The 14,663-nt window shown below is 38.8% G+C and overlaps 1 protein-coding gene across 1 annotated transcript; it reads right to left on the minus strand.

Annotated features, from left to right (window-relative positions):
* Positions 1–465: 465 nt before the first annotated feature.
* Positions 466–14,195, minus strand: irf4a (interferon regulatory factor 4a). The gene is made up of 9 exons (XM_079612172.1): positions 14,058–14,195; positions 13,570–13,769; positions 12,156–12,342; positions 10,925–11,016; positions 10,043–10,199; positions 6,756–6,857; positions 6,131–6,526; positions 2,930–3,042; positions 466–1,709 (listed from the first exon to the last, which is right to left on the minus strand). Exons 2-9 carry the CDS (start codon positions 13,765–13,767, stop codon positions 1,569–1,571), a joined length of 1,386 nt encoding a protein of 461 aa, XP_079468298.1. The 5' UTR covers positions 13,768–13,769; positions 14,058–14,195; the 3' UTR covers positions 466–1,568.
* Positions 14,196–14,663: the final 468 nt, after the last annotated feature.

Genomic DNA, 14,663 nt, shown 5'->3' on the forward strand with positions numbered 1-14,663 from the left:
GCTATCATTCATGTGAATGTGACAGCGCAAGAAACGTTTTGCGCAAGAAACATTTTGCAACGTTTTTCAACTAAAATGAAAAAAAAATTTATGCGTTTTGTCCGTTCATTTACACGTCAATGCCATTTTGTGGGCCTGAAAGTGCAAACTTTCAGTCTATAGGCATGAAGTGTTTCTTAAGTGACATGGCATTTAAAACAAAATATTATTAGCAAATAGTTTAAATTAGACCTTTCTTTTTCTTTATTCCCTTAAATCACTTTGAATACTTTAATTCCTTTAAATAAAATGACCAAATACCCAATTTCCGTTTAGACTAAAAACCCAAATATCCACCGTCCCCAGAACCGGCCCTGGATTCTCAAGATGATTTAGTCATATTCCTGAATCGATAACCGTGAATGTGCAAAAAGCATTTTTTTAAGCCAGTCGAGAAGAAAAAAGAACAATATACAGGAGGATAATAAGAACAATATCTTTATTTGACAGAAAAACATCCAGATTCGAAATAAAATAGACAAACCAACAATAAAAACAGCTGAAGCTGAAAACAAGAACATTTTTAAGGTTTTTCTCTTCATGCCTCTTTCATTCACACATCTGACATCATCACAGTTTTGTCTCGTGCGAAACACACACACACACACACACACACACACACACAGGGGAGAAGCAGATTTTGAATTGATAACATTTGCAACTTAGATCTTTACTCGAAGGCAGATAACAATCACGCACACACCACACACACAAACAACACACACACACAAAACCACAAACTGTTTCTTAGTATTTAGCATTATATAACTTCTTGTCAGATGCCATTCAGAGAAATAATTACATTGATTACATTCAAGATATCTATACACCTATACAGTACATTCGGCTTTGCATTCAGACACCTACATGCATGCAATATAAATACTCAGATGTCGCGAGTTAAAAACAATCAGAAAAATAGAGAGTTGTGTTAGAAAAGCAGTGTAATACAGGCTGGAAAAAGAAAATCTATGCAAATATACAGCAATTTATCAAAAATATTTGACCCACTAACAAACAATTCTTACTATATTTTGAGAGAAAAAATAGTTACATTTGTAGTTGTTACTTTTGGTAAGCTTCATTCTGAAATGACCAAGTGAAAGTCCAGTGGGGTCCAAAAGTCTGAGTCCACTAAAACCTGCTTCATCTTTTCTAATTTCATACAACATATTTCACAACAAAAGCATGATGACCTGAGTGAAAAGTTGAATTTGTCTCATAGCATTTGGTTGTTTCGCTTTCATGACATGAACAAAACCTGATGATCATCTTCTGAACATAAGAAATCTCACCAAGAATCTCAGATGCCCCATGTGTTCTCAGACCTTTGGACCTCAAATATATATTGAGACATAATTCACCAGAAACTTTGATCATCGTAAAAATAACTATATGATCATTTTGTCCGAAGAGCAGTTTAGATGCGCATTGTAGCTTTTGGGATGTGAAAGTGGGCACTTGGTCAGGCAATTGCAATACGATTTCAAGTCTTCATTACCATGTTAGAGACATGTTTTATGTGACGGTTACTCTTGCAAGTGTTGGATGCTCCTCTGATACTCTTCTACAGGTAAAGCACCTTGACTCTGAAGCTCGTATCCGCGCAAGTAGTGACCGTTGGTCTGGCCTGCAAAATACAGGAGCTGCCTGGCAAACATGGGCTCCACCTGTGAAACAAGACCAGACATGTTCAACAGATCTCATCAGACACATTGCTTTGGACTAACACTCGGTCTACACCAGACGAAAAGAATAGCACCACAACTATTATTAGTTCTTGCATGAAACTCTAGATGGCGCAGGCTGATAGGTCTTTAACTCGTTCGGTAGAGATCACATCATTATCTACATAAGACAGCTGATTGGTTGCCAATGCGCTGCGGCTCAACATTCAAACAAATACCGGTGTGTCGCTGTTAGCAGCACGCTTTCAGAAACCCTCCCTCTTCCCCAGCTCCACCTGTATAGATCTGCTACGGGGGTTATTTCATGTACATGTTCATGCATGTCTTACATCCTCACAGCAATGTCTGTGAATGTATTTGCAGTAGCAAGTCTCAGTACTTGCTATTACCATACCAATCTCCCAAGAGTTGTCATGACAGAATAACCATAACGTCACAGAGAAACAATATTGTTGGAATCACTTTCAGAACGATTTTTTTCCAGCTGATGAAAGATAAAAACACTGACAGCCAATCAGAATCCATCGTGCCTTAAAGAGCTAGAGCATTTAAAAGCAGCAAACGACAAAACTGCAGCGCCTGCTTCGGATAAACAGATTCGCATCGTCCGCTGATGTGGACACTAATACAGATATCATTATAGTTATCTTTATTGTTATTGAATATGGCAATGTTAATGCATTAGTTCTTGGCAGACTAGATCAGCTGCGATATTGATTATTGCTAGTATGGACTAGCTACTGCTAATAGATACACACTGTTGCTGTGAGCATGTCAGATATGCTGCTGCTGCATAATAGACATACATACATCCCGTAGTAGATCTAGGCAGGTGGAGCTGGGGGAGGTGGAGGGGTTCAGAGGAACTGTGATCACAGCAAACACTGAACCAGCCTATATTTAAATGTTGAGCATGCAAGCTCATTGGCTGCAGGATCAGCAGAGGCCAATCAGCTTGTGCCATGAGGTAATGATGTGCTTGCAGATTTAATGCAAAGGACCAGCCTGCACCCTCAAGAGTTTCATGACTGAACTAGATATCTATAACATATCTGAATACAGTGTTTGTAGAATACATATCTGCTGTGTTCACACTAATACATCTAAAATCCAGACCTCAACATAGTGTCGGCCCAGATCCGGTACATGCGGATTACAAGCTGCGGACCGGCTTGGGTTAGTATGGAGGTGGCTGGTTTTACCTGAGCCGTGATCATTTTGCTCTGCCGCTGGGGGTCCGGGAACTCGTCTCCAAAACACAGCACCACCTGAGAGCGCGGCATGGGGCGGCCGTGGTGAATGAAACCCTGCAATTCTGTATTGAGAAGAACAACAGATCACATCATCAGTAAACAGATACTAAAGTCAAAGTTCACATATTTAAGGGTGAATCTCACACAAAAAAGCGTATCACACTATCAAAGGAAAAAAATATTCAGCATGAAGAACATGAAGCCATTTTGGATCACTGAGATTAGTGTCTCGGTTTTTTGTCAAAATTTCCCCACTAAATTATCATTAATAAAATGAATGTTTTGCCTATTGTAATTATTTATCAATGGTAGGTTATTCTCATTATATATTACTATAATACACTGTAAACAAATATATTTTTTAGAAGTTTTGTAAATAAAACAAAGATTATTGGAGTATGTTAAAAAAGAAAATACCATTTAAGCATTCACAACTGAATCAATGTGTTACTCGTCATTTACTTGTAATAATTGTGAAATTTACTTGCAATTTCTCAGTGAAAATAGTTTTTACATTATTGTATAAATAAAAGGCAGAACAACAACCATGATGCATAAATTCTTCATTTAAATAATTGTTCAAATTGCAGTAATGAGAATGAGATTTTGTTTTGCATTTTGTTAATCCAGCAATAACAATTGTGATGGGGTGGAATGTGTTTAATATGATTTCGATAATAGTACTGACAGATTGAAAATATTCAAAATGGATTTAAATGGTAATGCTTAAAATGTAATTTAAGAAACCATAAAATTGAATAAGCCTTACAAAATATGAAGTGGTACAAAAGTGTTACTGAGGGGTAATTTAAATGCCATTTGACATTCTTTAGTCATTACTGTTCCCATCAAAGATAAAAAAAAAAACTCCTGATGAGCAATAATGTGAACACTAGACCCCCATGTTCACATAAACTGATGACTAGAAGAAAGCTGAAATGCAAATGAACTTTAGCAGATGCTGATGGAGTCCGTGAATGTGTGTGATAGTCAGGAACACTCGCTAAGAGCTCGCTGGAAAATCCCACAGTGTCAAGCACCGAGTGAAAAGTGTGACATTACAGACAGACCTAATCATGTGGCAAACCACACATAGGTTAATGAACACACCGCTTCACTGCCACAAGTTAAATGACAGGCCTTTCCCCTGATATGACAAAAGAATATGGGCTAAAAGATGCTTACTTGATCAAGTTAAAACACATCAAAACACTTCTTCAGCAGATCTACAGATAGGCACACATCTCTGAAAGGAGTGCCATCCGATAAAGATTACCTATGTTGCACTGTTTCCCATACACTCTTAAAAATAAAGGTTATTTATTGGCATTGATGGTTCTGTGAAGAACCTTTTCATTGAACAAAAGTTATTTATACTGGAAAAAGGTTCTTCATTAGAATATTCTCCACACACTGAAAAGGTTCTTTGAGGAACCAAACTCGGTTCTGGAGGTCCTGCAGAGTTTAGCTCCAACTTACTGAGGGTTCAGGAGTGTTTACATTGTTTTGGAGCTGAACTCTGCAGGATAGTGGGCCTACAGGAGCACGATTGGACACCCTTGATCTATTGCATTGCTATTCATAGAAAAAAAGGTTCAAAAGGGGATCTTAACTCAAGTTTACACTTTTTTTCCATTTTAACACAACGTTTTAAAATGAAAACGATCCTCGTCCATACTGGTGTTTCTACTGCATTTCAGAAAAGATCTCCATCCACACTACACGACCGAAAACGCATGTCACATGAGCATTCATGCGCACTGAACATGCGCATAGAAGTGTAAGCAGTTGCCGATTGCTCTAATAATAGCTAGCCTCTAGAGTCCTGCGCATGTAGGCAGCTGCGGGATTATTAAATGCAGAGTTTAACTGCACAAAAGACAACAAAATCAGCAAAGCTTGCAGTTCCGTCTCCATGTTATTGTTTTCATGGTCGTCGAGGCTGGTTTGATATTCTCGTGTTACGGTAGCGTAATGGACATATGATAGGGGCTTGACGAATCAGGGAAGGATACGCAATGATCCAGAAGACCCAATCAGGGAGCGAATGTGGGCACTGGGCAGCCATGCCTTCGTTTGATCCATCTACACTGAAACACATACTAAACTAAAACAGGGTCTGCAGCGTTTACAAAAGTCGAAAACTGGAGTAGTGTAAACGCCAGGCATAACCGTAGCAAACGTTATGCGTTTTAAAACGGAAATGCACTAGTGCAAACCGAGCCTTAAAGAACTCTTTATCCCCAAAAGGTTAAAGGTTGTTGTTTTTTGCAGTGATGCCATAGATGAACCACTTTGGATTCCCCAAAAAACCTTTCAGTTAACAGTTCTTAAAATAAAAAATAGTTCCCCTAGTGTGTCAACATTTTATTTATCTGAAGAACAATAAAGAAACTTTGGTATGTGGAACTTGTGGAATGGAAAGGTTCCATGGATGTTAAAGGTTCTTCAAGGAACCATAAATGCAATAAAGAAATGTCTTCAATGATTGCATAATACTTACATACAGTATTTAATGGGTTATTTCAGTTATTTTTTATAGTGATAAAGTATGTTTCCAAGCTATCTAATTCATAAAGTTTAATTACAATGATAAATGACTTAAAACAAATTCCACAAAATGATCTCATGATTGGGAACCCCTAAAAGGTTCTCTATATAAAGCGCCTGAAAGAACTTTTCAAGGTTCTTCTTCTATATAGAACCTTTTCTTCAAAGAATGCTTTATTTTTAAGAGTTTAAGAAGTCCATCAACATGGATTATTCAAAAAGAATAATCCATACAGTAGTTATTCCTGAAATGTTTGCATTAAACTGAATGTGTAAGTGCATGTGCAAGCGAATAGCTTGTGTAAGAACGGTTTTGCGAACGAATTACACAGAAATCCGTTCTGCACGTTTCATAAATTAGATCTGCATGGAAGCATGGGCGCCACATCCCCAACCCAAACAATCACAAAAACAGCTTATCTAACAGCAGATAATTGTGTTCAAAAGGATCTAATCTAGCTGCATCTTAATTAAAGGGACTTCAGTCAAACTGGACTGATTCTTGGACTAAACACAAAACCCCACTGGCCTGAGATCTTCAAAATATACCATGGTCTAAACCAAGCACATGTAGCAGTGAAGAGTGAAATTTCCTCTAACCTGACAGGAATTGCTGTGTGTCCATCAGCTTGCAGGTCTGCTCTTTCTCCAGCTTGTTTGGCTTGTCTGCATACGGTGCCAGTGGACCTTCCCAATACACCCTGCCTTGGCACAGGCGCTTGGCGTACAGCCCGTCCGGTGCCAGCCACAGCAGAACGCCACGCTCCAAGATGTTGGGCAGCTTCTCTGCCCCGCGCCGCTGGGACTGAGGGTATGGGAAGGGAAAGAGCACGGGCTCTGCCCCACCGTAGAGCCTTTCCTCTGGGCAAGGAGAAGAAGGGGACGAAGGGGATCCCGGGGACGAGGAGGACGAGATTCGACAACCTTCAGGGCTGCTGGTGGTCACTTCCTTAACAAGTGACTCCCGATAGTACAGCGAGACGTGAAGGCGACAGTCTACAGAGGACAGAACATAGAATGGTTTACAGTTTAGTCATGGTGACTGGTTTTAAATTTTTTAAGCAAAACTGCAATGCACAATGTAAGTGTTTTATGTGGTTTCTAGGTGGTTGCTTATTGGCCCAATACACAATACCAACCTTTTTATCATCTAAATCGCGAATAATCCTATAATAACATCATATAATGTTTCCTGCGTGTGTGTGTGAGAGTCGTGTTGATTTACCTGAAATGGCCATGGCTTCAGCGGATCTCATACTGGGGTCCATTGCCACTGGATGGGAATCTGTCGGTGAGTAGGTGTAGAAGGAGCCAGATATCTGGTAACCTGGAAAGTGTACCAGCATTAAAATAGCTGAATTTACCACAGCTGACACTAATCAGAGCACCATCAAAAATAATGATACATTGTGATGACAAAAGTGCCTAAAAAGTTAATTATATAAAATATCACAGCTAACAAACATAAGAACATTTTTCTAATGTCCCATTAAGTTATGAAAACGTTATTTCTGAAAGGTCTCTGAATGCCCAGGTCTTTTAATGTTTTGGTTATGCAAACGTTAAGCATTCTATTTCATCATCTCGCAAACATTATGGGAACGTTACTTTTGAATGTTCTCCGAGCGTTCTGAAACATTTATAAAAAAACGTAGACGACCGCCCAACTAAAATCTTTAGAAAAAAACAAACATTCCATGAACAATGTATAAATAACGTTTTTTTTTGTCCTTACATTTTGAGAACATAATTAAAGGGTAACTAAACACTAAACCAACTTTTTTTAGTTAATGATCTGTAAGAATGGAGCTTCATAAATGCTGTTCATTGATTCGAGTACTTTTTTTAACATTTGAGTATAAAGTGTTTTAATTTTCAAATATATGGTGTAAAAACGTCTGAGTGCTGCCCTCTTCAGGTTAAACGGGATCTCCTGAAGTAGGGGTACTCTCTGACGTAGGGTACTCTGTGACGCTACTCTGCCACGCCCCTGGCAGCCGCTGGTATAAAAGCATCTGCTTCCGTCAACACCACTGTAGCGAGTCAGGAGTTGGAAATTGGAATTACGAGTATTGAAAACGATCAGGATAGCGTATTTTAGCCTATGATTTTAGCATCTAGTTAGCATAGCATTTATATAGTTATTTAGATTATTTCGTATAGCCTAGCTAGTTATTTAGCATAGTTGTTAGTGTTGTTAGAAGCATAGTTAGTTAGTAGCATAGTATTGCATCAGTTAGGATAGTGTAGATTTTTAGCATCAGCTTTATCTGTGTTTAGTACAGTGGTTAGGATGGTATAGGTGTAGTGCTGCCGGTTGCAACAGCGCTGCTGGACTGTATAACTTTCCACCAGACTTGGAAATTAGCGCCAGTGTTTACATGCACTTGTGTGCCAAACGCTGCTCTTCCTGCATGGACTCCACAACCGCCGGTGCGTTTTGCTGGATATTTTTTTTCACATAGCGGCAAAATATGCTTAACGGAGGTCAATAGTAATAATAATCCACTCAGATACTGTCCCCATTCTCTCTTGCGCGGCTGCTTCGCTAGCATCGTCGGATGCCGAGTGGGGGAGAAAAGTCCTCGACTTTAAATGACCGCTCTGTTGTAAAGCTACTTCCGTCACTCCAGTCACTCTCCATCTTAGCGAGTCTGACAGCAGCTGTCAGTCACTGCGGGTCTGTCAATCACCCGCTCAGCCCCGGCCTCGGTTCGTCCGTTGGGCTCTGCCCACTTTTCCAGCATTTTTCAAATATTGCCAGTGGGTGGAGTCAGGCTCTGACCAGGGGTTTAGTTACCCTTTAAAGACAAGATAACTCTAACCAAACATTCTATTAACTTTACTGTAAGAATGTTTGTTCATAACTTCTCTAAGAACTTTACATAAAAATTCTAAGAACATTCCCTGTTATCTGGGATGTTTAGCTTTCCACTTTCTCTCATTGTAGGCCTTCAACAATCAGAGTTGGGATGTAGAGCAGACCCAGACCATGACTGGACCTGCTAAGCACAGATGAAGACTAGACCCAGGCCTAAACCAGAAACCCAGATCAAGACTTGTCAGTCCAAGGACCAGGCTACCTTCAATTTACAATTTAGAGCCTTTTATTATGGAGGTTAAGTAGCATTTCAGGACCATGCACTAATTCTGTAACGGTGATTACAATTATCAACTTTAGTACAATTATCCCTGAAACAAATAATGATAAAAGCCAGATCTGGACAAAGACTTTTGAGATTTGACCTAGGCACTGTTTGCGTCATCTTGAGAAGACCACAAGACCAAGACTCCCAATACAAAATGAGTTGCAGACAGACAGAAGTTCGTCTGTGATGCAAATGTATTGGTACACCTTGAGTTCGCCGAGTGAGAAGAGACATTAATAAATAACCTTCAATACAGACACAGTTTATCATAAATATGGATTTCCTCTTTCTTTTTAAAGTTGCTCGCCTTTGATAAACGCTCTTCTCATTCATTACAGGAACAAGTGAACCAGAGAGAGCTTCTAGCACCAAGAATAACAGCTAGCTTCTCTGAAAAAAAGATAAAGTCTATGGAAGTACAGTATATGCTCTAAATGTTTGCTAGGGCGTGGCTTGATGGCTTCATGAAGATCCCGGGAAGCTGATTGGTTGTCTGAGTAAAATGAGTCTCTATGACACAGTCCTGCAATGATATCCATCTGGACTTTGACATACATTTTCTGAAGAAGAGAATGTGAGAGGTACTTGCTGTGCGAAAATACAATGCCTCGAGTCAAAATATGCTAGCATGATTAGTATATTTTCAACAAAATGATAAAACAACTAGCATGTTGCTAACATGATTCTAACTCAATTACAACTATTTAAAGTGATAGTTCACCCAAAAATGTAAATTCTGTCATTAATTACTCACCCTCATGCCGTTCCAACACAAATGGAGACATTTTCGATGAAATCTGAGAGCTTTCTGTCCCTCCATTGACAGTCTACGCAACTACAACTTTGACGCTTCAAAAAGTTAATAAACAGATCATAAGCTAATCCATATGAATTGAGCAATTTAGTCCAAATTTTCTAAAGAGACTCGATCACTTTAAATGATGAACAGATTTAATTTAGGCTTTTATTCACATATAAACATTGATCAGCGGACATAAACAGAAGCTCAACTGACGCGCGAGAACGAACCTCATTGGTTCGCACACGTCAAGCAAACATGCTTGAGCTTCCGTTTTCCACAACTGATGTGTAAGTTGATGGAAATATTCTGAGAATCTTGGACTAAACCACTTAATTCGTATGCATTACTTTCACAATATCTTTATTAACTTTTTGAAGTGGTAGTTGCATACTCTCAGATTTCATTAAAAATATATTAATTTGTGTTTCGAGGATGAGCGATAATCTTACGAGTTTGGAGTGACATGAGGGTGAGTGAATGACAGACTTTACATTTTTGGTGAACTATCCCTTTGATGTCGTCCACTCATTTTGTAGCATTGTAGAAGCTGGATGCCGTTACCGTTGTCACAGGGCGATGTGTGCCAGGGTAATGAGCGAGTCGGGGGATACGGACACTGGCCGTACGGTAACTCCACGTGAGGCGTCTGTGCATGAGGCTGGTCTGCACTATATTCCCTCCAATCACGCCTCTCCTGGGGGAGCATATATCCCGGGATCTGCAGGAGACAATGGGGACGTTTTTGAGTCTTTATCACTAGACTCATCTGAGAAAAATAACATGGTCACCAGCATTGGTTTAGTTTTGGATACTGGTACCCAGCATGGACTCAGGAATGACTATTAGAGTTCTTAACTAGATTAACCAATGAGATTTACTTTGCGTTTCCCAGAAGCATCGTAAGCCTAAATATATCATATACTGTAATCATTGCCACCAATGGCGTCTCTATGATCAACTTACAGTATAGCTTCAATTCTGCTTTTGAGAAATGCAGCCGTGAACCAGCTGGTCTTTTCGGCAGGATTGATTGTACACTTTCACTTCAGGGTTATTATGGTAAACCAAAACTAGTGCTAAAACTAAAGCCATTTAAAAAAACGTAATTTAACTAAAACTACTGATATAAAAATGTAAACTATAGACATATTTAAAAACATAATAATAATAAACATAATAAAACGACTAAAATTGAAACTAAAACAGATTAAAAAAATAGCTATTTATAAATATTAACATAACAACTATAATAGTATCTCAATGATACTAAAATAACTCTCACTTGGAAAAGTGTCTGCTAGGAAAAAATAAGTAAATGTAAATGTAGTTGATGTAGATGCAATGCTAATAGGACACTGAATACGATAGGAAATATCTCTTCACATAAAACGTCTGCCATGTATATTAATAATTTGAGAAAAGTGTGACATCTTGGCATCTTACCTGAGGCTGTAGAGGTGGATAAGGAGAATGCATAGGATAACTAATAGGAGTCACGTGTGCCGTGTTGTCCTCCATGCTACTGGCCTTAGAGCCTAAAATGCAAAAATAACAGCTCTTCATACCCTTCACAGAGAATAACTGCACAACAATGTTTATCAATCTCAAGCTGCAAAACCTGCACGTCTTTTTGTTTGTTTATCTCTCATTGTGATCTTGAATCAGAATAACTTCCCCTCCCTCTTCTCTTCTCTGATGATGAGGGCGGGGCTATAACCTGTCACTCACATGAGATCGGCCAATAGCAAACCACAACCATCCAATCAATTCCCCACGGACAAAATCAAGCCCCGCCCCACATTTGTTCTTGTTTAAGAAGCCGTTTCACATTCGTCACATTAGGAAAGAAAAGACTATCACAACTTCTATTTCACGTTGAGATTAATTTTGGTTTGCTCTCCCAGAAAGCAAGTATAGATTTCGGAAAGCTGTTAAACAGCCAACTCGATCTCATGAGAAAACAAGATGTAAAATAGTTATGAATTACCACAAATGCAGAATTCCTTCCTGTGTTGATGTATTTCTCGTTTAAACAGAAGCTTTTCTGGACATTGATCTGTACATTTTAAATGTGTATGTCTACTAAAGCATTCACTCAAAGATGCACGCTCTCCTCCAGTTCGAATATTGCCTCTATACTTCACAGGTACTTCACAAGCTCTACGAATAGCAACTAGGTGTGAATCGATTTTTTTATGTCACCTTTTATGAAATTCTTGTTCTTGCACAAAATACTTGGATATTTCAGGGTCCAACCAGATGTCTTCATGGTCTTGACCCAACCTCTCTAAAGCACAAGCTTGAGTTATGCAAGGTCTGAGGGCTGATTTTGTTGCTTAGCGCTGTGCACTTGGTAACCGAAGCTCTCTATAAAAAGCTTGAGGGATTATAGCACATGTAGCGGCTTCCTCTTAGCTTCCTGCTACACATACTGAAGGCAAGTAGCAATATTTAATGTGAATGCAAGAGCATTGGTGTGGCAAATTAGCTCTGCTCAAAATTGTGCTTACGTTTCAGAAAGAGCTGGTGAGTTTCAATGCATCAAACCAAGACCAAAAACTGCACCCTTTAAATAGGTGACTTCCTATTACCAAAAAGTTACCAATAAATTGGTAATAAAAGACCTTGTATTCTTGAAACAAGAGAAAACCAAGCATCCAAGTGTGGGAATTACCTCTCTTTGCTCCTTCTGGAATTATCCTGTAGACCTTGTAAGGGTCGGATATGTCTAACTGGCTTCGCTCCACCAGTTCATCGAAGTCATTGCTTTTGTTCAGGGCACAGCGGAGTCTCGTCTTCCATGTTGGAGGGTCTGGTTTGTCCAAGCCTTCCCTGTATTTGCCCTTGAACAGAGCCCAAGCCTACAACAACCATGAAGAGAAGAAGAGATGAGAAGAAGCCAAGAAGGAGGAGAACTTTAATGCTCACGTCTACCAATTATGAACAGATAGGAACCCCGTAAATAATGTATATAAGAGACGATGCATGTCAGAATGGATAATGGATAGTCATTACGATTCTTATTAATGATAATAATATAATATAGAAATTAATAAAATGCTGGATACTTAGTATATTGGATTGATTGTAAAATCCACAGGTCAATCCAGCCATTCAATGGCCTTTTCAGCTCAGTGCAAAACTAAAGCATCTTCTCACATAAATCATCCTACAGAATATGAGGTTACACTTTATTTTAAGCTGACATAGTTGCATTGAACTTAATAAGTAAAAAGTACCGAGAAATATTAATTAACTACATATACTCTAGTTATAGTTACTTGTAATTATGCATAATTTACTGTTATTACTACAGCAAGTAATGTGTAACTATGTGACCTTAGAATAAAGTTTAACTGAATATGATTTTTAAAAAAGTAAAAAAATAAACAGCCTAAAATAAAACGTATTACACACACTGCCAAAAATGTGCCTTTATGTATTCACTATTATAATAAAGTCTACACGTTATACAGTTGCCCCAGAACGTACATGGACACTGAAGTCACTTAGAGGTGCATGGATGCATCGCATCAGATAACAAAATATCAAACCACGTGGCTGCAAACAAATGTGTTTCTCAGAACAATCTGCACTTTTCTTCATCATTTTTTGCTTGTTGACTTCTGATCAGTTGGTGTTTTTAGTGTACGTATGAAGTCAGTTCTTCTCATGTTCGCACAAGTGTCCCATCACATTAACTATAGGCATTATCTAATGTTTGCAACCACTTCTCTCTTCATTTTCAACACTAGATCTATTGTTGCGTATCATTTAAAAGCGAACCGACTTCTGTCTGTCTTGTCTTGCTTGGAAAAAAAAGTGAGTTTAAAAGACACTTGGTTTGATAATTACTCAGACTTGAATAAGGTCTAAAACTGAATAAAGCTGCCTTCAATTTTTAAGTACAATCAACTTGGATGTTTAAGTCATTGCGACTTAAATTTGGCTAAAACGAGTTGAATCTTGTATAACTTAAGTTGAAAATTACTTATAGTTTGCATTGCTTTAACTCATCAGATTGAGATATGTTGTCATAACTTATTGATACTACATTTTTTTACAGTGACATCCTCATCATCAATCACCTTGAAGAGCGCCGCGTCCTCATCACGATTGTAGTCCTGCTTCCCTGCGTGTTTCCAGGGAATCCTGAAAATGCTTTTCTCGTCATTTTCCCAAACCAAGCCGGGATACTCCCCGCTGTCAATCTGATCGATGAGCCACTGTCTAAGTTTGCCATTCCCACAACTGACTGACATGCTGCAGTCCCCATCTAAGTTCATGTCTGTCCGGGAGCAGGTGCACATGCAGTGAGCAGAAGAGTGTTTGAGATGAGTTCATGCATGCATATTCCTTAATAACACACACAATAATCACTACTCTACTGCAGACACTGTTGTAGGCTATTAAAAAAAAGCATCTAGATGTATAAAAAGAATGAAGCTTCAACTTTGAAAGTTTGCATGCAAGTCACACACATGCATATATATGAATAAGTATGAAGCATAAGCATCATAAATGCACAGGCTACTTTTTTTTTTAATCAAGTCGCTTTCGGCTCAACAAGTCTTACCTTAGTGAATGCACAGCTTGACTTCACTTTCACAGCCGACACTTCTCAAGTCATGTCAGAGGAAGGTGTTTCTATTCTTAAATAATGTAAAGTGCACTAGGTGGAGAGATGGGTGGAGCGTTACGTGGAAGCGTGTTTCTCCCTCCAGCACCATTAAGAGTTGAAGACTTCAGAGAAACACGACACAACCGCAATAAACATCCAACATACGGGAAATCCCTCGTCCGAGACACACACATACACACACGATGGAACAAAAATAATGTCGATAAAATATGCCAGAAAATCTCCCAGCACTCGTCATCAGAATTATCCTGGTGTTTGATGTTTGTTTATGTAGGTTTCTTTGAGGAAATTCACAGCCGTCGCCGACAGTCACGGAACAAGACCTGTTATCTGAGAGTGTGTCCCGTCAAAAGAGACTCACTAATGGCAAAGTAATTGTGTCTTTCTGTAAGTTTTTTTATATTTAAATGTCACAGAGGCGCACACTGCTCGAGGTCAGTTTAAACCCCAAAATGATAGAAGCGAATCAAATGATATAGGCTATATGAAATTCATCAAGCGTTTCATATCAAGTCATTTCACATCTGATATTAAGATGTT

This window comes from Phoxinus phoxinus, assembly GCF_949152265.1.
Source record: "Phoxinus phoxinus genome assembly, chromosome: 5".
In the NCBI taxonomy this organism is placed as follows: Eukaryota; Metazoa; Chordata; class Actinopteri; order Cypriniformes; family Leuciscidae; genus Phoxinus; species Phoxinus phoxinus.

Excerpts from the sequence above, each read along its gene's own strand:
- irf4a (XM_079612172.1), bottom strand. The coding sequence starts at position 13,767 with ATGAACTTAGATGGGGACTGCAGCATGTCAGTCAGTTGTGGGAATGGC. Across the intron at positions 12,343-13,569 it reads AGGACGCGGCGCTCTTCAAG|GCTTGGGCTCTGTTCAAGGG; the intron begins GTGATTGATGAT and ends TGGTTGTTGTAG. Across the intron at positions 11,017-12,155 it reads TCCAGAAGGAGCAAAGAGAG|GCTCTAAGGCCAGTAGCATG; the intron begins GTAATTCCCACA and ends TTTGCATTTTAG.